Raw genomic sequence first — 21,867 nt, forward strand, 5'->3', positions numbered from 1 at the left:
ACAGAAGCTAGCAATTGAACAGGAAATAGGTAGGGTCACAAAAGGTTAAACATGAATAGATCACAAAGAGATCACAAACATGAATAGATCACAAACATTTTGAACACATTTCTTATATAGGTTTGCATAAAACTGTGAGAAAGAGCGGAAAATGTTTCGGAAATGGGGAGTGTGCATACAGTCAGGCTACGCCTATGTTACAACATCAACAAACAAACAAGAAAAATAAAAAGGGGGGGGGAGCGAGAGAGAGAAAAAGGGGTGGTGTTAACAATGCAGCGTTCAAGGTTGCACCATGACGGGTCAACGTATGCCGCGCGGGCTGCAAGTTCAGACAATGGGGGAAACTGGACAACCGCGGTTTGAAAAGAAAGGGAAGAGTATACACTGAGGTATTCAGTGACTGCTGAGACTGGTTCGGGGGGAAGCGAAGATGGGTGTGCCCCCCGCGGGTCAAGAGAATAGATAGGAGGCACAAAAGAGCATTTCACAGAAGCTAGCAATTGAACAGGAAATAGGTAGGGTCACAAAAGGTTAAACATGAATAGATCACAAAGAGTTAAACATTCTTAAGTGATGGTGGGAACGAGGCCTCCCTCCCCAGGACAAATGGCATTGTTGAGCCGCATTAGGCTAATAAAGCTGCTGTATTAGGAGAGTTTCTGCGAGTTCTGATGGCAAACTCGAGGGTAGGAATAATGAACATAGTTATAAAAATTATGAAGCCGCTAATTTTAATCGAGGGATAAGCACGTTAGTTTTCCGTAACTTTCATTAATTCCAAGCGTGGCTGACCCAAACTTATAAATGAGATAAGATTCCCGAACCTCGCGGTCGTGGTGCGTTTTGAAGGCGGATTCTAAAATCGTTGCTTTAAGATGTTCAAATGCATGCCCGGGACTGTTCACATGTCTTGACAGGGGCAAATAAGGGCAGCTTTTTGCATGAGAGCGGTGATTATTGAACCGTATTCGGAAGGGCGTTTCAGTTTGGCCGATATATTGTTGCCTACAAACAGTGCACTCTAGAAGATATACGACATTAGCGGAGTCACAGTTAAAGTTACCTTTTATAATTACGTAGTAGTCTGAAGCCGTGCTGGTGGCGCGCTGTGTAGTGGTCATGTGTGGGCATACTTTACATCGGGGTTTATTGCAGGGCATGCAGCCAGTAGTTGCCGGTCGGTTGATACGAGAGTTAGTAAGAAAGTCCCCTAAATTCTTATTACGCCGGTAGACAACGCGTGGTGGTTTGGGGAATATGCTTTTTAAGCGGTCACTTTGCATTAGGATATTGTGATGTTTTTTTAGCACGGTTGACACTCTTGGAGCGGAGGATGAGTGGGTTAAAACTAAGTTAGTTTGCGGGTTCCCGTTCGGGGCTTTTTTCTTAGATTTCGTTACGGTCTAATTGGTTGGCTCGCACAATAGCGTCGTCGATAACTTTTTCCGGGTATTTTTTATTCAGGAGGGCGGTCTTGAGTTCTCGACAGTTTGAGTCAAAGTCGGCTTGGTTTGAGCAAATTCTCCTAAATCGGTGGGCTTGGCTGTAAGGTATTGCTGTCTTGCAGTGTCTGACATGGCTGCTTCGGAAGTGCAAATACTGCCGCGTGTCTGTCGGTTTTCTATACAGTTTAGTTTGAAGCCGACCTTGGAAGGTAGTAACGGTGACGTCCAGAAAGTTCACACTGTGTTCCGAATAGGAATGAGCAAGGGAAATACTAGGATGGGCTAGGTTAAATGCCTCAATGAAGGTGAGGAGCTCCGCCTCACCGTGTTGCCAGATCATGAATATGTCATCAATGTACCTTTTATAGTACATTGGCTTTAAATTTTGGGTGTCAAGAAAGTTTGATTCGAGGTGAGCCATAAAGATATTAGCGTAGTTAGGTCCAATTCGAGTTCCCATTGACGTTCCGCTGACTTGCACGTAATGAACTCCGTCGAACTCAAAATTGTTAAGTTCAAGAATAAGCCTAAGGAATGTTTGGAGAGCAGAAGAATCGATAGGTTTGTCGCACGATGACTGCTCATACGCAAGGGATACAGCGGCGATGCCATCTTCATGGGGGATGTTAGTATACAGTGACGCAACATCAAGGGTGACTAGAAGGCAGTTATCAGGAATTTCAATTTTTGAGATGTCTGAGAGAAAGTCATTGGTATCCTTAATGAAGGAGGGAAAGCTGGGCGGAATGTCGCAAATGAGATTATCCACATAGCGCGAGAGGTTTTCGGTAACAGTGCCAATGCCAGAAACAATGGGGCGCCCTGGGTTGTTCACCTTGTGAATCTTTGGGAGAAGATAGAATTTACCTGCTACTGGGCTTAAGGGGATCAGGGAACGAGCCGTGGTTTCATTTATTGTTTTATTTTTGGGTAGTGCTTTATAGAACGTCGATACTGATAGTTGCTTATTGGCCTCGTTAACATAGTCGGTTTTGTCAAGGATTACGATTGCGCCTCCCTTGTCGGCAGGTTTAATAATTATGTCGGGACAGCTTGCGAGTTCCTCTAGGGCTTTCTTTTCGTTGGTAGTCATGTTGTGGTGGAACGAAATTTGTGTTTGGTAAGCTTTTCGCACATCGCGTTGCACAGCTTTGATGTACATGTCGAGGCAACTATCACGCTGTGTGGGAGGGGTCCAGTGCTTATAGCTAGGTAGGGTTCTGCGGGCTTCTTCCGTCGCGGGGTGATCGTAGAAGTATTCTCGTAGTCTCATGTTTCTGGTGAAGTTATCTAAGTCCTTAAAAAGTTGAAATTCATCAAAACCACCAGTAGCCGGGCAAAAGTTTAGGCCCTTTGACAAGACGTTCATCTGAGCTGGGGAGAGGGTTATACTTGAAAGGTTCATTACATTCCCGGTAAGGTTTTCTTTTGTGACGGCAGGCGAGGGAAAAATATTAGTATAGGGATTTAACTGAACTGTTTGGGGTGCAGTAGTCGAAGCATTTATTACAGTCGTAGTGACATTATCGGCCGTATTGTCAGAGTTGTGGCAGTTACTAGTGCCGGAGCTTGTTAGGTTCTTACGCATGTGGCCAGTGTTAGAAATCTTATCTCGGTTAAACTTTCGGTCTTTTGTTCGGGATATGGCGGAGGCCGTCTTAGATTCGTAGTTGCTTAAAAGGTTCAACTCTCTTTTGCTTAGTTCCTGACTAAGTAGTTCCTCTTTCTTTCGGAGAGAATGGGCCGTAGTTTCGTAGTGATTGAGGATTATTTCAGTTAATTGTAAGGATGCTTTATCGAGTACCTGTTTCCACTTATTCATGTTGGACGGGGAGAGTTCGGTAGTAGCAGGTTTTATTCTAATCCTAAGACCCCTGGGAGCGACCGCGGCAGTCAAGTACTGTGCAAGAGCGGAAACGTGCAATTCGGAACGTATGCGCTTTTCGGTGATTTTTCTTAGCTTTAAAAACCGTCTTGAATATATATATATAGGGAGCAATAAAACTTTGAAGATGGTAGAGAACACGCCCAGACGAAGGCAGTACTCTTTGCTGAAACGGCAACAATCGTAGTTTCTACCTTGTTTGAAGTTTTCTTTTCTTGTTTTCTTGTATACTATATATATATATATATATGTATATATATATATAATATCAGTGTGTCGAACCGGGAAAAAATACCGGTTCGGTTATGGTTCTGGTTCAGGCAAAATCAGTTCTTTCTGGTTCAGTTCCGGCTCGACAAAATTACGTGCCAAACCGGTTCGGGAGCTTGAACCGGTTCGCGAACCGGTTCGATGATTTGAATTATCACTGAAATTAGAACAAGCATTTACTAGTTTAAAACGACAGTCAAATCAAAATACAACCGAAAATTCAAAATGCTGCTGTTCCCCAAGGGCAGTGGCGCAATTGCAAAGCAAAAATTTATGTTGTTCTAGCGACTATTCATAAAGCCACTGCCAAGAGATATGATGGTTGGATATATTTTCTGCCCTTTCCTTTTTGTTGAAATCGCAGTCGTCGCTATGGAGTCGCCCATCGGGCTAACCTTGAAGCCTTAAATTTATGCCTGCGTACTGGCGCGTTCAAATACTAGCGCTTAATACCAGTGGTGCACATTTTTTATATTTGTAACAAAACAGAAAAATGCTACAACAGGCACATAAATACTACCAATGAATTAGATTATTTGGTCACCCTGAATAATTTGTTAGCTGTCACCTTATCGAATGTGTTAGCCACATGTTTGTTAAAAGTAAGCTTTAGTTAACGCTCAGTCACTGCATTATTGCTCTGACGCCCTGCAATTCCTTTTGCGATAGCTGTACCGGATGTGTGCATTACAATCAGTATGTCATCGTGCCGCCTGACTCCCGGCCATCGTTGTGCGTGCTACATTGCGGAATCTCATAACAGATTATGCTGTCACAAAACGAAAGGGAAATTTGATGCGCGGAGCATGAGATGGGACTTTTTGGGGTAGACGGTCTTTAATTCGTCCACAGCAGTACTCCCCTCCAGAACGAGTAGCAGTAGAAGTAATGTAGCAAGTTGGGCAGTCAGTACAAGTGCACCTTCGAAAGAAAGCAGATCTCAAAGAGAAAATACTGCAGAACATACAGAAAAGATGATCGCTGGGCGAATGGGGCAGTGTGAGGTACGAGCCTGCCTTTCTGCACGTGTCATCTGCTTTATTACTGTTTCTGCTTCCAAGACAAGATCGAGGGCTGCAATTTTTTGCCGAGGGATTAAGTGCGCACCTTAACAGTTTTTCCTGACATATCTGTTGTTATTTGTATCTGTAAAAAACGGAACTTGTCCGCTGTACTGTCCTCAAAAACTGACCACGGAACTCACTTCCTTTGCCTTGATGACACGTTTTGGTTGTGAAAGGCAGGGCAAAGAAAAGTATAGAGCAATGTCCACGTTCTGGTACTTTTTTTTTACTGATTCGGTTTCACTTACTTTTTGCGTAATGTTTTAAAACAGAGTTATTCGCCTTTTCTTTTTTGTTGTTTTCCTTATAAACACATTTTTTTTAAACACTTGCACATTTGATGCCCCATGCTTATGTCTGCTCCGAGGCGCAGCTTATATATAATATCTGATATATATATATAGGGAGCATTCAGCATGAATTGCAATGCGTGTGTATGAATTAGAGCAAATTGTTGGGGTGCAGAAGGCATGGTGTTGGTCTCCATCTGTTTGGTGCACTCTCTGGTGCCACGTGAATTCGAGGTTCCCACTCTTGCCTGTTCATTATTTCCTGCGGAGGCAGTTGATGTGCTCTGGGACCTCTTGAAAGGGCAAAGGGGGGGTGCATGACCGGAGCCCTCCCCCCGTCCTTCCCTCCCGTGCAGCAGCCTGTCGCCTGAGACGGAGCGTGGGGGCGAGCTGCCCGAGGAGGTGGTGGTCGGGGCGCCCCCCAGCCTATCTGCAGCCGCGTCGGGGGCGGACGACATGGGCCTGCCCGAGGAGACCGGCTGGCCCCCCGGCGGGGGCCACGAGGACGCCGGCCCCTTCTCGCCCCTCTTCAGCAGCCTGCAGGACGCCACCCCGCCCCCGCTCCTGCTGGCGCACGACGGAGGGGGCAGCACCCCCCCCACAAAGGGTGCGTAGCGCGGCCGCTGCTTCTTTGGCAGCGCCATTATGTCATCATGGAAAGGAGTTGGCTGAGAGCGGGGGTTTCGCTAGTGCATGCTTGCAGGCTGTTTGGAAACCGGCCTCCTGTGATTGCTCAGCATTTTTCTTCGTTAAGCGAGGACAGATGGGCACCCGTTTTACATTTAACGGATCTTTCGTTTTACAGATTGGCTCCCAATAGACCGTAAACGCAGTAGGGGTCACCCAAAGACACGATGGAAAGATGAGCTGCGAAAATTTGGGGGGGAAAGCATGGGCTCAACTAGCACAAGATAGGCGTGGTTGGAGATCTTTGGGAGGGGCTTTCATCCTGTAGTGAACACAACCCGGCTGATGGTGATGATGAGTGAGGACAGAAAGGTGCTTTCTTGAACCCTTTATTTCGCATACCAGCAATATTGTAGGCTTAATGATGGTATACTCGGTTACAACTCAAGAACGGCACCACCTCATGTAGTGTATCACTCTGCCAAAGCTCCGGACCCGTGATGTCAGTGCGCGCGTGTTTTGAAAGGGGTTTGCTATGAATGCGTGATATCGTCTGCCTTGTCTCACGCAGTTTGTTTGTCGTCACTGGAGTCGTTTATAAGCATATGAAGTCCAAAAAAATCACGGGAACGGCTCACGCCATGTTCAAAATATTCCCAGTAACGCCCTACTTGCGCCGCGCGGAGAAACATCCGGCTACGGTGATAAGGCACAGCGGCAACTCCGGTGCCGTTCTTAAGTTGTCACCGAGTATAGACTTAAAGACTGTAGGCTTCACAATGTTGTAGACTAGGGTGACTTTCGACTGCCATTGTGTTATGCAGTAACTGATGTATTGTGTGTCAGCGTGCGATGGTTGCCACACACTGGCTGGGGATAAACTTAACTGTGCGGGTGTTATGGGCACACACATGCCAGCGCTTTATGGGGCAAATGGCAGCATAGTCGAAGGTGGCCTTTGCCATCCCCAAGCGCCAATCGAGAGACAGGGCAGGCAGAACTCCTCCTTTTTGACACTGTTTCCTCCACTGGGAGGAGGGTTGTAAGATGCACTGTATTTTTGCACGTATAACCGGCCCTGCGTATAATCCGCACCCCCACTTTCAGCTTGCCAAAAAGAGAAAAAAAACCATTGCGTATTGCTTGCACACTTGATACAGGAAAGGTTACACCAGTGCTACTGCTCAAGCAACACATCATGTACTATGTAGACAGCAAAAGCATGATATTCAGCTAGAGTGCGCTACTCCTTGTTTTTTCTTCATTGTCCTCGTATGTATTGCGCAATCGCTGCCATGGAAGGCTTATTAGTCAGTGTTACTGCGTAGGAGCTTCACGGCACAATGCGCATTGCTGTTGAGCTGTACTAAAAGAAAAACCCCGCGTATTATCCACACCCCTACTTTGCCACTGAAATTTTCGCATTTTTGGTGCGGGTTATACGCGTGAAAATATGGTAGCCTGCATCACTGCCGTTGTGTGGTTGTAACTTATACCCCTGTCACATGGGCACTTTCCGGATTGAAGCGAAGCGCGATTGAGTTTTCGAGCGTGCTCAACGCACCACCGCTGCTACACGGCACGTTTCAATCCTGATTGAGAAGTTGCACCGGTTGCACTCACGTACGCCAGACAGCTCCAAAAATTTACTTCGCGGCCGGCGTCTGGCAACTTTGTGCAGTTGTAGGTATACGTAACTATAGAAATGTTACGGCACGCTTATTTGGGTCAAATTATTTGACAGTTTCTGGCGTTAGTTGAAGTTGTCAACTTCTGTGCAAGTAGTCAGCAGGGACGAGAGTATCGCTGCTTTCATCTGATCACGCTTGGAAACCTCGATTGCGCTTGGGAAGCCAGGATTGAGTTCGAGCGGGATCAGGCTTGATTGCGATTGAAACTGCCGTGTAGCAGCGCCTGATCCGGATTGAGCTCGATCCAGAATGAAAGTGCCCGTGTGACAGGGTATTAGGCTAGTTGTGTGCTTTAAATCCAGTGGCCTCTGGGCACTGGTTCTTGGAGATCGAGGGGGCGATCCACCCCTGCCCCTCCCCCGTCCTTGCAGGCCTGCTGCTGTCGGGGGGGCTAGAGGCGGACGAGGTGCCGTCGGTGCGCGGGGTGTGCGGCCTGCGCAACCTGGGCAACACGTGCTTCATGAACGCGGGCCTGCAGTGCCTGCTGAGCAACGGCCGCCTGGTGGGCTACTTCCTCAACGGCGACGACTGCGACGGGGGCCACGAGGGGGCGGTGGAGGAGGAGGACGGGGGGGACCTGCTCACCTCGAGGTTGGCCCAGCTACTGCGCCAGGTGTGGAGCGGCAACTACTCGTGCCTGCGGCCGGCTCCCTTCAAGGAGGCCCTCGCCCAGGCCTGCCCACAGTTCAGCGACTGCCGACAGGTACGGAGGCCAGGGAGGGAGGGGGGAAACACGAGATGGGTGCTTGTTCGAGAGATGTAATGCTTTGCAGTGCTTCCAGCGCTGGACCGGCATCATCATCATAATTGTCGTAGCCATCACATCATCATCATCACCACTGGCACCATCCTCCTCCTCCTATCTACTAAAGTGTGTCGGGTGGGGGAAAAACCAATGAGAGCGAGGGTCCCTTTTATGATGAAAAAATTGTATGGAGCGCAGGCGTTCCCCTGAGAACCCCTGTTGCAGCCAGCGCCACCTATAAGTTTTTAAATCAAACTAAGCAGCTATTTGACGGGTTTTATAAAACTTTATATCATAAAATAAAGAAATAAGAGTATTTATGGTGATAGATAAGGATTAATTTAACAAACAAAGCTTCTGAAACCAATTGGTATGCAGCAGCCGCCAGGGGCGCTCAGCAGGAGTTCCTCAGCAGAAATTTTCATTGCCAAAGGGACCCCCACAATCGGCCCTGAACGACGCACCTCTCTCTTCTAGTGCACTCTATATCTACGGCCACTGCAGGGCAAAGGCCTCTCCCATAGATTTCCAACTATCCCAGTCCTGTGCTGACTGCGACCAACTTATCCATGCAAACTTCACCATCTGCCCATCTAACTTTCTGCGACCCCCTGCTGGACTTGCCTATGATACGAGCACTATGAAGGTCATTTTTGTTTGTAGGCTCATGTGGTGTTAAGGTTCAAGAAAAAATGCAAAACAGATGTTTCGGCTCAACATAAAAGTTTTAATTGCCAGACGTGCTACTTGATTGCCTGATTAGTAAATCTGTTGTTACAAGCCAAACCAGCTCTATTCTTATTTATGGGCTAGCGGTGCACCAAAATTTAAGAAAACACGCAGAAAGCATTGCTTTGCTTGAAATAAAAAAAATGTGCTTGATCCCTCTTTCACAGGAATCGGCAAAACACGAAAGTGAAAGGGGCCTTCACAGGAGCAATTGAATGTTAAAGGAATTTCCTTCTTGTGCGAAGGGTTCGTGAGCCTGACCCCGCCAGACAAAGTGACACCGACACGCAAGAAACGAAAAACAGGGCCTCAATTCATGCGCGTCCGTCATACAGGAAGGCGCCAGCATCGAGGCGCCAACTGTCGGCGCTCATTAGCGTCATGATGCGCTACTTCTCTTCGCCTCTTCTTGACGGCGCGCACCATCTGAATGAGTGAAGGACATAAGGCGCATTCGTAGCACATGCTCCCATCTCGGTCTGTAGCACAGTGGGAAGAGCGTCACGTACCTCCCGTTGCGGCCAGAGAGTTGTGGGATCGAAACCGGGCGCCACTGCACCAATGGCACTTTTTCTGGCGACGTCACTTCCGTGACGGATGTCACATCACCAAAATCTTTGTGTAGCTGGTCATAAAACACTTTCGTGTTAAAAAAATCAGGGCTGAAGAGTTTCACTAGTGTCACTAGATGCAGAGAGTGTTGGCACCGTTTTCTCCTATTGTTCCCCGCTGCCGCCGTGATCATTGATCAGTTCGTATCACGTGACACTTGTTTACACTGCGACGGTTCATGGGCACTGCCATTTTTTTGTTTATGCGTTTTCTGTCGGTCAACTGTAGTAGTTTCAGCTTGTCCTCCCTGCTCTGTGGCTGCGCACGGCGTCGTTCGAAACGCGAATAAAAGATTACGTGGTTCGCAGCATTTCAGCTGCAGAAGTGGGTCCGAAGTTGCTGTGTTTCTGCGTCTTTGGCAGTGTTGCTTACAAGTTACCTCGTCAAAGTTAGCGGTGAGGCTGCAGAAGCGGCAATCTGGCAACACCGATAAACACCAAAATGGCCGCCGTCGCCCACTTGCGTGCCTCAGTGCCGGTACTCTGTATCTTATCTGGTGACTCTAGGGCGTGAATCTGAGCCCCGTGTTCCCTTCCCCCCTGCTTGTGCTGCAGCACGACTGCCAGGAGTTTCTGACCCTGCTGCTGGACACGCTGCACGAGCAGACCAACCGGGCGTCACCGGGGGCCAAACACCGGGGCCTGCGCTGGGGCGGGGGGGGCCCCGCCCACCGGGGGTCGCCACAGGGCAGCAGCGGGAGCAACGACTCCGCCGGCTCCTGGGAGGCCGCCGTCTCCTTCCGGTCAGTCTCTAATGCGGGGAGGAGGAGGGAAGTAGGGGAGTGTGATCCCCAAAAGAGGAGGTCTCATCACCTTGTCTCAGGTGGCTCCATTTTGGATGAGCTCTGTTTTGACGGCTACCGTATATTTATTCGAGTATAAGGCGAGGTTTTTTTCCAAAATACCAAGTCTCAAAGTCATACCCCACCTTATTTTCAGACCTCAGTATATACTGTCACGTAGCCAAAGACGACGCAGCCGTGTTGAAGGAAAAAAACGTTTATTGGAGCGAACTTGTGCTCCCCGAACAACTGAAAGAATACACAGGCAATGAAGCAGCGGTCAAGAAAGTGATGTGCACAGACTGGCCGCGCATCAAATGCCACGGCGTCTGCTCTGCGGTCATTTATCTCTTGGTGCGAGAGCTTCTCAAACTGTCGAATTGTATCCAGAACACTGTAGATCATAGAAGATTATTGGGGGCTGGTGACGTTAGTTCGCGACACTCTCTCTATCAAAGGAGATAACACATGTGGCATAAAGAATAGAACGTGCGCTTCAATAGGTCCATGGATAACACAGATAGCATAGCCCGGTGCAGCCGGTCGGCAAAAACAAAACATGAACAAACAAACTCAAAACATGGTTCGTGGCAATATATATGGCGATTTTTTTTACTCTCCAAACTGCACCCTTGTCGTATAATCGTGACCGCCTTATAATAGACTAAGTACAGTATCTGGCCAGTTTCACGCAGAGCCAGTTTCAAACAGAAACAGAATGAGTTGGTTTGTTTAGAAGCAGTGCAGAAAGATTGTGAAGGAAATGGTTAAGCTGACAAAATGTTCACGGAGCACACCTGGTGATAAGTTCAGACATCGCATGTGTTGTGATCAGTTCTGATTACGTCCATTCTGCATGGTGCGAATTTACTTCTGTAATCACGGCTGCAGCACCGCTCGTGCGGCAGAACGACCCATTTTTCTTGCTGTGGCAACAGATCATTTTGCCGTACAAGCAGCGTCGGAGCAGCGAATTGACAGGTAAATTCGCACCATGTAGAAAGGGCTTAGTCTGTCGGTACAGGCTCCTTCAAGAAGTCTGACTTCTTGCTATTACTTGTGGCCAGCAAATCCACCCCGTGTGGTGTAGAAACGTCGTCAGTGACTGAACTTGCGGTCACGGCTGGCATCGAGATCATACAACATAACTTGGTGGTAAAGGCTTTGGGACATTTGGAGTTCATTGCTCCTACTCTAGCAGTCGGAACTTACACTGGGGTTATCCTGGTGGCAGGAATAAGGGGTTACATGCCGAAGTCGAGGCCAGTGCACTTCCACTAAAAGCAGGAGCTCTTGTGTAGCAAAAATGGGTTCAGTGACAAGAGCCTTCTACACTGCAGTGCCACCTAATATTTTTGCAAAGAAAGGATGCCAAAACTGTTGTAAGCTTGTCGAAATTTACAGTTTTACTTTAGGTGGGGATGCATGAAAATCGCAGGCAGCATGATTTCCCAAGAAATGCTAGCGTGCAACGAAGGCGCCGTCGGGTGTTTATCGTAGTGGCACCAAATATAAATTTTGTAGTGCAGAAACAAAACTGGCATAAATGGTCGGAAAATGTTTTTAAACTTGGGAGCTTCGCTAATGCATGCGAGGGCAATAAAATCCAGTAATGCAAACTCATCAATACTTTTAGCTGATTTCACCTATTATTAATGTTGGAGTGTAAATGCAGACCCGCCGCGGTGGCTCCGGGCTAAGGCGTTGCGCTGCTGAGCACGAGGTCGCGGGTTCGATTCCCGGCCGCGGCGGCCGCTTTTCTGATGGAGGCGAAAAGCAAAAACGCCCGTGTGTACGAGATTTCGGCGCACGATAAAGATCCCCAAAGATCCCCAGGTGGTCAAAATTAATCCGGAGCCCTCCACTACGGCGCACCTCATCGCCTGCGTTGCGTCGGCGCGTTAAACCCTACAATCAATTAATCAATCAGCAAAAATGCAGCAATTAAAAAGCGCCTTCTGATCCACCGTTGGTGCCCTGATCACGAAAATCCGACTGATGCACTGTAGTTATGAGTAGTACGTTTTTCTCTTCTTTTTGAAGCAGCAGCACGCAAAAACTGTGGCAGGCTTTCACACCCGGTGTTAAAATTTTGCTCCAAAAATTACATTTGTCGCACTAATTCTCGAGGGGCGTTACTTGGGCTGGCCACAAGATGGCTGCACTTGTCACGGTAACAGAACAGGAAGAACAGTGGAGAATCCAAGAGAGCCAAGGTAACCAAGAAAGAGGCAAAGCAGATAGAAACGAATAAATGGAGGGAAAGAATAAAAGCTAGAATGTCATTAAAAATGTATAGGGAGGAGAAATTGGACATCAGAAAGGAAAATTTCTACAATAATTCTAAAGGCAGCGCTTTACTTTTTGAGGCTAGAGCAGGTTGCTTGCGAACTAAGAGCTTTGTTGGGGAAGTGTACTCAAAATGGTGAGGTATGCGTGGTCTGAGGAAAAGAAAAACTATGCGGCACATAGTGTTGGAATGCGAGGGTATCCATCCAAATCTACATGAAGGGAATATTGGGCTTCCAGAAGCCCTAGGATCTAAGTCATTGAATGACAATGAATTTAAGGGTAGCACAGAGGGAGTTAACTTCAAGGCTGTCGAGGGGACGAAAAGAAGATTAGAATGCTGGCGGACGAAAAGCAGAGAGGGGAATATTGCCTAGGACAGTTACCACCTGTAACAGGAAAAAAAAGTATTTTTTCCCTAATATGTTTTTCGTGCCTGCTAGGGCCTAACCAGCTCTAGTATTGAACCAAGAGGGGAAAACATAGGTATATCAGTTTTCTTTTTGCTAAGATGACACGTCGTCACCCCAATACAAAAGGTGTAACACTAAGAATCGTCATCATCAGCAGCACCACCTCAAATTGCAATGAAGTTGTGCATTGAAGTCGTCCGTCAACACGACCGTTTCGGAACGTTTTCGTTGCTGAGAGAGTTAGAGTGTGGTGAGTGTGCCCTTACTCTCCCCTTCCCTTCCCCCCTTTTTGCACCAGGGGCCGCCTTCTGCCGGAGCAGGTGCAGCCCCGGTGCGGCAGCAAGTACTCCGAGGCAGAGGAGAGTGCGGTGGTGGGGGAGGAGGAGGTGGTGCGGCCCGACAGCCCGGCCTCGACGGCTGATGTGGCCCTGGCCGCCTGTCAGCAGCGCAAGCGGCCCCGCATCCTGGGCAGGCCACCCCCTGACGCCCCCTCCGCGGCGGCCTCTCCGGCCAAGGTACCGGCTGTTGAAAGGGACAGGCAACCGATTTCATTATGGGGGCACTTGGGTCTTTGGTCAAAAACTTTATTTTCACAGTCGTGATGATGAAAGTTGAGGTACATGTGTATTTTCGCATTATGATCATATACCGTATATACTCGTGTAAGGGCCGCACTTTTTTTTCGAAATTTTTGCTTGGTGCGGCCCTTACACGAATCAGGCCGATGACAGCTCACCCAAAGTCGGTACTGTTTCCTCAACAGTAGCGGAGTACAAGAGAGTCACAAATTTATTTATTTTTATTTATTTAGATAAGTGCCCACAAACAGCATGACGCCTTCAGCGTGGTGCACATAAGAAACAAGGGAAAGGATAGAAAAGGGAGATGTGTACAATGGGGAAAAAAGAGTATAGTAAAAATAGCATCAATGGATCAAACATTATGAGGCTGACTCACACGATTCTACAACGCAAAAGAAGACACTCAGAACACACTCAGAAGATGTGTACCATAGCGAAAAAAGAGCATGAGAAATGAAAATAACCTCAATGGAACAAGCATTACATGGCTCACTCGCCTGATTTTACAACACATAAGTACACACTCAGGCTTTAGATGAATTTTTAACAGCTTGCACAAAAGTGCTGTAACGATCAAAGATACAGTGGAATCTCGGTGATACGAATTCGGTTGATACGAATTTCGTTGTGATACGAATTTTCGAAATTCCCCGGCCAAAATGCATTGTGTGCAATGTAAAAAAATTCGGATGATCCGTATGCATTTATCTCTCCGTTGCGGGTGATACGAACGCGCGAGCAGACGGCTGCGGCGTGGACGGGAGGCGGGAGTGTTGGTGCGGCCGTGCGGCCTTGGTTGTGCGCGGGCACAAAAGCATTATTCCTCCCCCGTTGACGGTAATCCTCCTTGTGGGGAGGTACTGTTCCGAACGAACCGAACGTTTCGCCCTCTCGACGCCTGTTCTTTCTCCCTCCCTTCTTTTATCTCCCGCTGCAATCTCTTCTCACTGTACCTTTCGTTTCCGCTGGCTGCAGCTGGGGTGCCTCCAGCTTTTTTTTTTTTTTTGTATTATACTTCTTGAATAAACCGCGGCAATCAAGCGTTCCCTCATTTCTGACGGCGATTACCCTCGCCATTTCGCTTTCTCCGCATTCCTCGCTTCCGTCTATGCCCCGCGCTCGACCTATCCTGTTGTCGCCTTACCTGCGCCACTTGCGCGTCGATTATGTTGAAGCGTGAACCGTATGGAGCGTTTTCTGCTCACTAAAACACGCCGCACACGCCGCAGGCGCGCTGACGCCGCCGCGAATACCACCCGCATGCTGCGTGCGGCGGCAACATGGCGGCGTCACCGGCCGCGAAGTGGTGCGGGTAGCTCGACCGACTGCGTCTGATCGCTCTTTATGATGCCACTTAAAGGAGCCATGAAGAGAAAACAAAAGTTTGTTTTATTCGAAAGATTAGGTGTTTCATAGTACCCCAAGCGCTTTCCCGGAAGCAAATGATGCTTTATTCACTGATAAATAAGGCAATTTAAGCCAAAATTTTAAATCTCCCGCTAAAATTGAACATTCCGTGACGTGTACAATGGCGTCATAGAGCCGGTCCATGAAACAGATACTTAGTATGTCGACTCCATATAGCACCCACACGCGGGAGTCGATCGAGACGGCGGCCATTTTAAAAATACTAGTAAAACCTAGTGCACCCGCAGCCCTAGTCATGGAATCGCCTGATCCGGAGAACAAAACTCTCGCCGAGGAGCTCGGGCTTGCATTTAACAACCTCACACCACAAAAACGCTCAATGCTTCTAAGTGCACGAGCGGCAAGAGTTGTGGGATACGCGGTGGACGGGAAAGCGACCATTCCGCGATAGCCACAACAGACGAACGCCCAGCCGTCGGCACCGCTGCCTCGTCAGCCCCGTCGCGACGGACGAATATAGACTGGTACGTATGTGCCGTATTTTGATTACGGTTAATAATAGTTCAATTTCAGTAGCAGTATCACTTATGCCAGTTGGCCGGTGTCGTGTATGGAAAGCCGTTCGCGCGAGCTCTCTGCTTCGACCAGAAAGATACGAGCGTCAATGCGCGGTGTTTACGGCATTTTTTTCCCCAAGGTCAGAGCGATTTGACGAAGTCGGCAACGAGCGCCAGCATGTTCCAGGAGTGAGCTAACGTAAGGGTCCCTGCCGTAACTGAACAAACTGAAGTTTTCAGCGGTTGTAAACTGGAAACGAGCTCGTAACGACAGCAGCAAACCAACACCATTCGAAACTTACGCGACGACTGGCACTATCTCGTCGCTTCTTGCTGTTCCTTACTCCCCTCGTTTCTATTTTTACCTTTGCTGGTTGGCGATATGACGGCCAACCTCCTGTGAAGGGATTACGATACGAAGCAAGGTCGCGGCTGTGCGTGCTGGAACGGTTCGTTGGCCCCGAAGAGCCTCGAACCCGAAAATTCGTCTGCGCGACGGCGAGATGTCGAGCTCGGCCGGCGCGCTAGTTTCGTACGCATTGGCGCACACGCTTGCGAGTTCGTTCGGACCTTCAACCGTTTACTCCACCGTTCTTTGTCATAAAAAGAATGTGCAGTATGTTTCACGGGCATTTAGCTCGCTATGCAAGCTGTAAGCCCTGCCTAACATGCGTTTGCTTTTGCCGGCCTCCGCCAATCGCAGAGCTTAGCCCATGTGACGGCATAGGTTCTGTTGCGGGAAATGAGCTGGTGGGTCGCATGACCATTCCCGTTTTTCCTAATTATGTAGCTTATTTGAGCGAAGTTTGCGTTATAAGTGGTGTCGTTATGGTTCTAACGAGGCAATCTTTCGAATGAACCAAACTTGTGTTTTCTCTTCATGGCTCCTTTAAGGGGGGACGCGGGTCTTAGAATGGTCAAAAATGGCCAAAATATCGATTTTGAGAAAATCCAATTTTTGGAATCATTGTACCTTCAAGCACCTGCCTTCAAAATATCAACGCGAAATTCCATCGGGAAATACTCTAAAATCATGTTTTGAAACGTCTCGAGGGCCACGAAATGCCCCGAATCGGGCAAAAGTTGCTTCAAATTCCCGCGCGCCCCGCGGGCGAAGCAGCCGACCGATCGCCGCCATCTTGGTCTTGTTTTGAAGCTTGTTTCTTTGTGCGCATTTTGCGATATCTCAAAATGGCGTCGCTTGAGTAGAACGACCGCCCTTGCCAGTTTTCCGAAGGCACCTTCTCGGCCGCCGATTGGCTAGAGCGGGCGCGCGCGGTTTGAGTTCGCCATACGACCCCTCCCATTGGTCGGCGCGACTGCTGTCATGGCGGTCGCCATCATGGCGTCTGCTACGCGCGTCTGACGGAGTCCGCTCTTCTGGCGCAGCGCTCGCTTAGAGCAGTTTTTTTTTACAGTTTCTTCTAATTCTTCCATCGCGTACTTTCGTGAATGATGCCAGGAGACGTACGTTTGAAGGAGACGACCTGTCATGCGCACGGGAAGCGAAAGCGTCGTCCGCCTATCCCAAGGTCGCGTGGTGCGACTTCGGGCCGCTCGACTCCGCCGGATGAGAATCGTTCGCCGCCTCGTATTGCCTCGCCTGCCCCATCGCCTGACCAACCACCTCCGAAATCCATACCTGGTCCAAGCACGTCCTGCCGGCTTGACACGAGGTATTACACGGCGAAGGAGATCGCCGCGCGTACGAAACACGCGGACGAGGTCAAGCGCGGAATGGAGACCAAGTCAGCAACGCAACGGAAATTCGACCTCCTTGAAGTGGATTTGGCGCACTCAGAGGAAGAATCCGGCACAGATTTTGTCTTAGTGGATTTTGCAATGCTGAAGGACCTTTTTGCGCACGTCAGGTGCGGCAAGTGCGGGCTGGCGGCGCCGGATTTGAGGAAGCCTGACCGGCAGTACGGCCTCGCCGTGAAGCTCGAGGTGACGTGCTCGGTTTGTGAACACCGTGTGGAACGTTTTTCCTCGCCAAGGACCGAAGGATCTGGCAATATCACTCTTTTTGAAGTGAATATGAGGGCTTTGAAAAGTATTCAAAGCATCGGGAAGGGGGTGACTGCTCTGTCAGATTTTTGTGCTGGTATGAACTTGTCCCACAGAGGCCTGCACCACAAGACATTCCAAGCGCACTTGAGGAAAGTGGTCCAGGTTTGCGAGGACACTGCAGCAGCCTCTGAAGCTGATAGTGTGCATGCCATCAAGGACTTGTACTCGGACCTTGGTCAGCCGCCAAACAACATAGATGTGATGTTTGATGGCACGTGGGACAAGGGGACGGTTGTCACACATTGGAGTAGGCTGCATCATTGAAGTGTACACCGGCTTGGTGATTGATCATGTAGTCCTCTCTAACTTTTGCTTAGGTTGTGCCATCGGACCCAAAGCTTCAGATGAGGGCTACGAAGATTGGCTGGCAGACCATGAGTGTCAGCGAAACATTGACTGTGGTGCAGGACGCATGGAGGTAGAGGCAGCCCTGATAATGTTCAAGCGCTCGCTCTCCAAGAATGGGCTGCGGTACACAACCGTGATGTCCGATGGAGATAGCCGCACCATGCACAGCTTGAAGGAAGAAGGCGTCTATGGGTTTATCCCCATAGGCCAAGAAAGTTTGCCTTTCGGCTACATTTATTTTCCCCAAAAGGCTCTTTTGAGGGCCAACAACATGATGCACTTGCAGAAAACGCACTGCCCAGTGTCCCACCCCTGTATCCTCTCAAACTTCCAGCATAAAAATCACGAATGAAATAGCCTCACCAAAGAACAAAAAAAGGGGGGCACCTAAAGCAAGTTTCACCCTCACACTTTTGCCGTACACAATATTCTGGGTACCACAGTGCACTGTAATAGATGATGGCACTTCACGAAGGACTGTTGCAGTTTTCACGACGCCAGCAAGACACCACCAGATTTCACAATGCTAACAAAATGCCAACCGATTCGAAGTCGATAAATTTTGCTAGATTCCTGATGGGGTCCGTTACTTGGCCTTTTGTATCTCCAGTTCTAGTTGACATTTTTGGAATCCAAAGACAGATTTGAAAATGGGAAGAACATGTCTTTGTTACTGGGAAATTTTGAAGCTACACTACTGACGGTTCATCTCATAACACATGGCCAAACTTCAAATGCAGTTTTCTCAGTTTCATATTTTTGGTCACTTCCCTCAGCCTTACGCAGCTTTTTGGAAACTTCTTTTTGCTTCATAAGGTCAATCTTGGTACCATTTTTTTCAGTACAGCCTGAGGCAGCCGATGACATTCTTAGTTTTTCTGTTTAGGCTACGCATAAATAATGACTTGCAGTTATTTTGATGAGCCAAAATATCCAATACTGCCATGTTTTGTACTTAACATATTTTTTTAGGATGCCGTGACTTTAGAGAAAAACGAAGAATGTCATCGGGTATGGGAACTCTCTGGCTATCCATTCATGTAATTAAAAGCGACAAAATGCAATGCGAAAGTTCATTAAAGCTGCGTAAGAAATTACCTAATTGCGGTTTAGACTTTGTATGATAACTTTTGAACTAACAGCACCAGCTCAAATATAATTGCATATTTGAAATCTACAGAGAAAAGCACATCCGTGTGCAAATTTTCGTAAGTTTTTACTCATAAATAAAAAAGTTAGTTTTAAGACCCTCGTCCCCCCTTAAGGGGACGTGCTCCTCCAAACAACTTTTTTTTTAATAATGAAGTTAGGAGGCTGAAATTTTCACAGCTTATAGAGATTGAGCTCCTCTGGTCATATATGTAATCAGATTTTGAATAGCTGCTCCGGATAAAATGTTACGCAGCATGACTTTCAGAAAAATGCCTTTTTTGTGCACACTTTTTTTTATAGTAAAAATTTTTTCTGAAACTTTTAAAATAGCCTAGGTGGTTCCTTATGAACTGCAGAGTGCACAAATCTACCTGAAAAAGCCTCATCATCATTTTCCTCACCACGAAAAAAAAATGACTGGTAGCGTGCCTTTTTTTGTTCTGTATATTTTTGTTTTATGACCGTGAGAAATATCTAAGTACACAAATTGCATAATGAACAAGATTTGTGCACTCTACGTGTTATAATGAACATCTGTGCAAAATTTCATCCTGATACGACAACTTTAAGTGGGAAAATAAGTGTGCACAAACTCAGAAAACGGACAAAAACAACAAGCTGAGAAAAACGCAATTGAAAGTTTATTTCTTTGGCAGACTCAGAAATTCTTGCTCGAACAACATGAAATTTGGTGGGGATACAGTCTGAAATGTCCACATTGAGGTACTAAAACTAGAATGCTCCTGCTGCATAAGTTGCACCCTCACGGTTTTTGCTGGGGTAGTTCTTGGTATGGGATTGTTTCACCAGGCTGCGGCAATGGGGCTAGCCTTAGCAGTCAGATTTGCACACATCTGCCTGATCCTCCGCTGGTCACTTGCATTGCTTAGTCTGACCAGTTCTTCTGAAGGGAAGATCTGACCAGTTCTTCTGAAGGGAAGATTCCCAGTTCTTGGAGAACTTGCTCAAAACTAGTGTGGCCTCTGTTGAACCACAACCCTGCGAGGGCAGTGGCAGTCTCCACTACAGTGAACTGCAAGTTGTACGATAGCGTCCTGTGCCAGATGCGCAGTGCTGCTTCCGTCTCCATGGCATGGGATGAGCAGTCAACATTTTTTTCACACACAAGAGGCATGAAAGGCTTGCCACACTTCCTCCTCTTGCTCATCAAGCTTTTGGTGGTGGCTACAAGTACAAGTAGTTTGACAGCACCTCAAAATCCAGGCAGAGACCAGTGTCAAGAGAAATGGCAGTGCCAACACTGTTGTGGCTCGTGTCTTTGCTTCTGCCAAGTACCATCAAAAATCACACTGAGGTCAGTCTGACCAGCTTGCAACGCAGTTACTTGCCTTGCTTCAGCAAGGTTGTATGAGACGCCTTTTCTGGCCGCAACATGAACTTTCTTGGCAGTGTTGTAGAACGTCTTTTGATGCTGTGGTTTTGGTAGACCAAGAATGGCACAAAACCTGCACAGCTGATCGTGTCCGATGCCAACCGCGCGTGCAGCGAGTACCGCTTTCACATTGACGGCGAAACTGCAGAGTTCCGGTTTGCGGCTTCCGCGATCCACGGCGGCAGCGCGCTGCGACGAGTAAACAGAAGAAATCACTCCCGCAGCCACTCCCGCAGGGCACTTCTCGTTTTTGCACTTCAGTTCCAGTACCGATGCGAGGCCCTTCCGCTTGTTCGCAACCTCAACTACGACGAGTTCGCACTTCCCGCACGTCGCGCACACGGCGGCACTCAAGGTCAGTCAGAGCGCCGACTCCACAGATAACTGCACCGCTCCCGTGGCTGGCTGTCTCCTCACCTTGGAAGGCTGCCGACTTCTTCTCCGATGCGCTTATAAAGCCGATATCTTCGCTGATAAAATCAGCCCCGCCTGGTAGAACCGCGCTTGCAACGCTTGAAGGCCCGGCGCCATTAGGCCTCACGGTGCCGGTCGTGCCGGCATTGGCCGTGGTCGTCACAATGCTGCGCCGCTTGCGCTTTCCTTTGTACCGGCATGAAGTACGCTGCTTCCGGCGACAAAAGTCACGCTTCTCCTCAACGTTCACGATTAAAAACACACGATAAGGAAATAGAAAAGATAGCGCGAAGTAGCGAACGGAACGATGCGGGCGATGGCGGCTCACAAGCGGCAAGAGCCAATGGCGGTCCCGCTTTCGCGTCACGTGATTTAAATGCCCAGTGGGAGCTCGCAAAACAAGCGGGAAGAAACATTTTTTTAATTTTTTTTACACGGAGATACGAAGCTGGCGAGCGGCTCAATCGAGAGAAGAAGGCTTGATCTACCTCTCTCAAGTGACCAAAATGGCGGCGAGCCACGCCGCCGTGCGGAATAAATTCTCAAACCTGGCCGAAATTTGGCTTGATTGCGCGATTTCTTGGGTCACCGCGAGTCATTCAGACACATTTTTCACTAAGTTCTCGTTCGTATTTCGTTTTCATTTTTTTACCCATGAAAGAAGGATAGTCAAAGATGCTAATGCAAGGGAAAACAAAAAATCGGTATATTTCGAAAAAATCACGTTTTTTCGACCCGCGTGTCCCCTTAAGAAACAAATGAAGTCGCTTGTACAGTAAAGGAGCTGATAATGTGGGCGAAAACGACACTACAAAGCATTGTCGGCGCGGTTAGGGAAAGCGCCGATCAAATATCCGCAACCGTGGTAAGCCTAAACATCTCCGGCGGGGCCAGCGGGCTGTCTGGAGCGCTTTCAAACTGCCGCCGTGAAAAGCGCGCCTCCCCAATGGAGCAAGTCGGCAGGCTACCCCCACTGCCGCGCGCGTCGCGCATCATTTTCCGAGCGAGGTAGAATCTGACGCTGGGGCGAAATCGTCGACGCAGGCGTAAAAATAACGCACGCGCCACGCCGACGCGCACGAATTGCATGCGGTTCACGCTTGAGTTCGTGTGCGTGCGTCGCGTCGGCGATGAGCGCAC

The 21,867-nt window shown here is 48.4% G+C and overlaps 1 protein-coding gene across 5 annotated transcripts in view; it reads left to right on the plus strand.

Moving 5' to 3' along the window:
* Nucleotides 1-21,867, plus strand: part of LOC144168858 (uncharacterized) — a 95,650-nt gene that overhangs the window by 26,345 nt on the left and 47,438 nt on the right. For 3 of the 5 annotated variants that reach the window (XM_077697849.1, XM_077697848.1, XM_077697852.1), the window contains exons 3-6: nt 5,314-5,564; nt 7,647-7,978; nt 9,916-10,103; nt 13,143-13,359. In XM_077697849.1, the coding sequence (XP_077553975.1) occupies nt 5,314-5,564; nt 7,647-7,978; nt 9,916-10,103; nt 13,143-13,359 (988 nt within the window). The remainder of the gene's footprint in view (nt 1-5,313; nt 5,565-7,646; nt 7,979-9,915; nt 10,104-13,142; nt 13,360-21,867) is intronic. The other 2 variants (XM_077697851.1, XM_077697850.1) reach the window with 1 other exon arrangement.

This window comes from Haemaphysalis longicornis, unplaced genomic scaffold, assembly GCF_048455015.1.
Source record: "Haemaphysalis longicornis isolate Haplotype H1 unplaced genomic scaffold, Haemaphysalis longicornis Haplotype H1 scaffold_2, whole genome shotgun sequence".
Lineage (NCBI taxonomy): Eukaryota > Metazoa > Arthropoda > Arachnida > Ixodida > Ixodidae > Haemaphysalis > Haemaphysalis longicornis.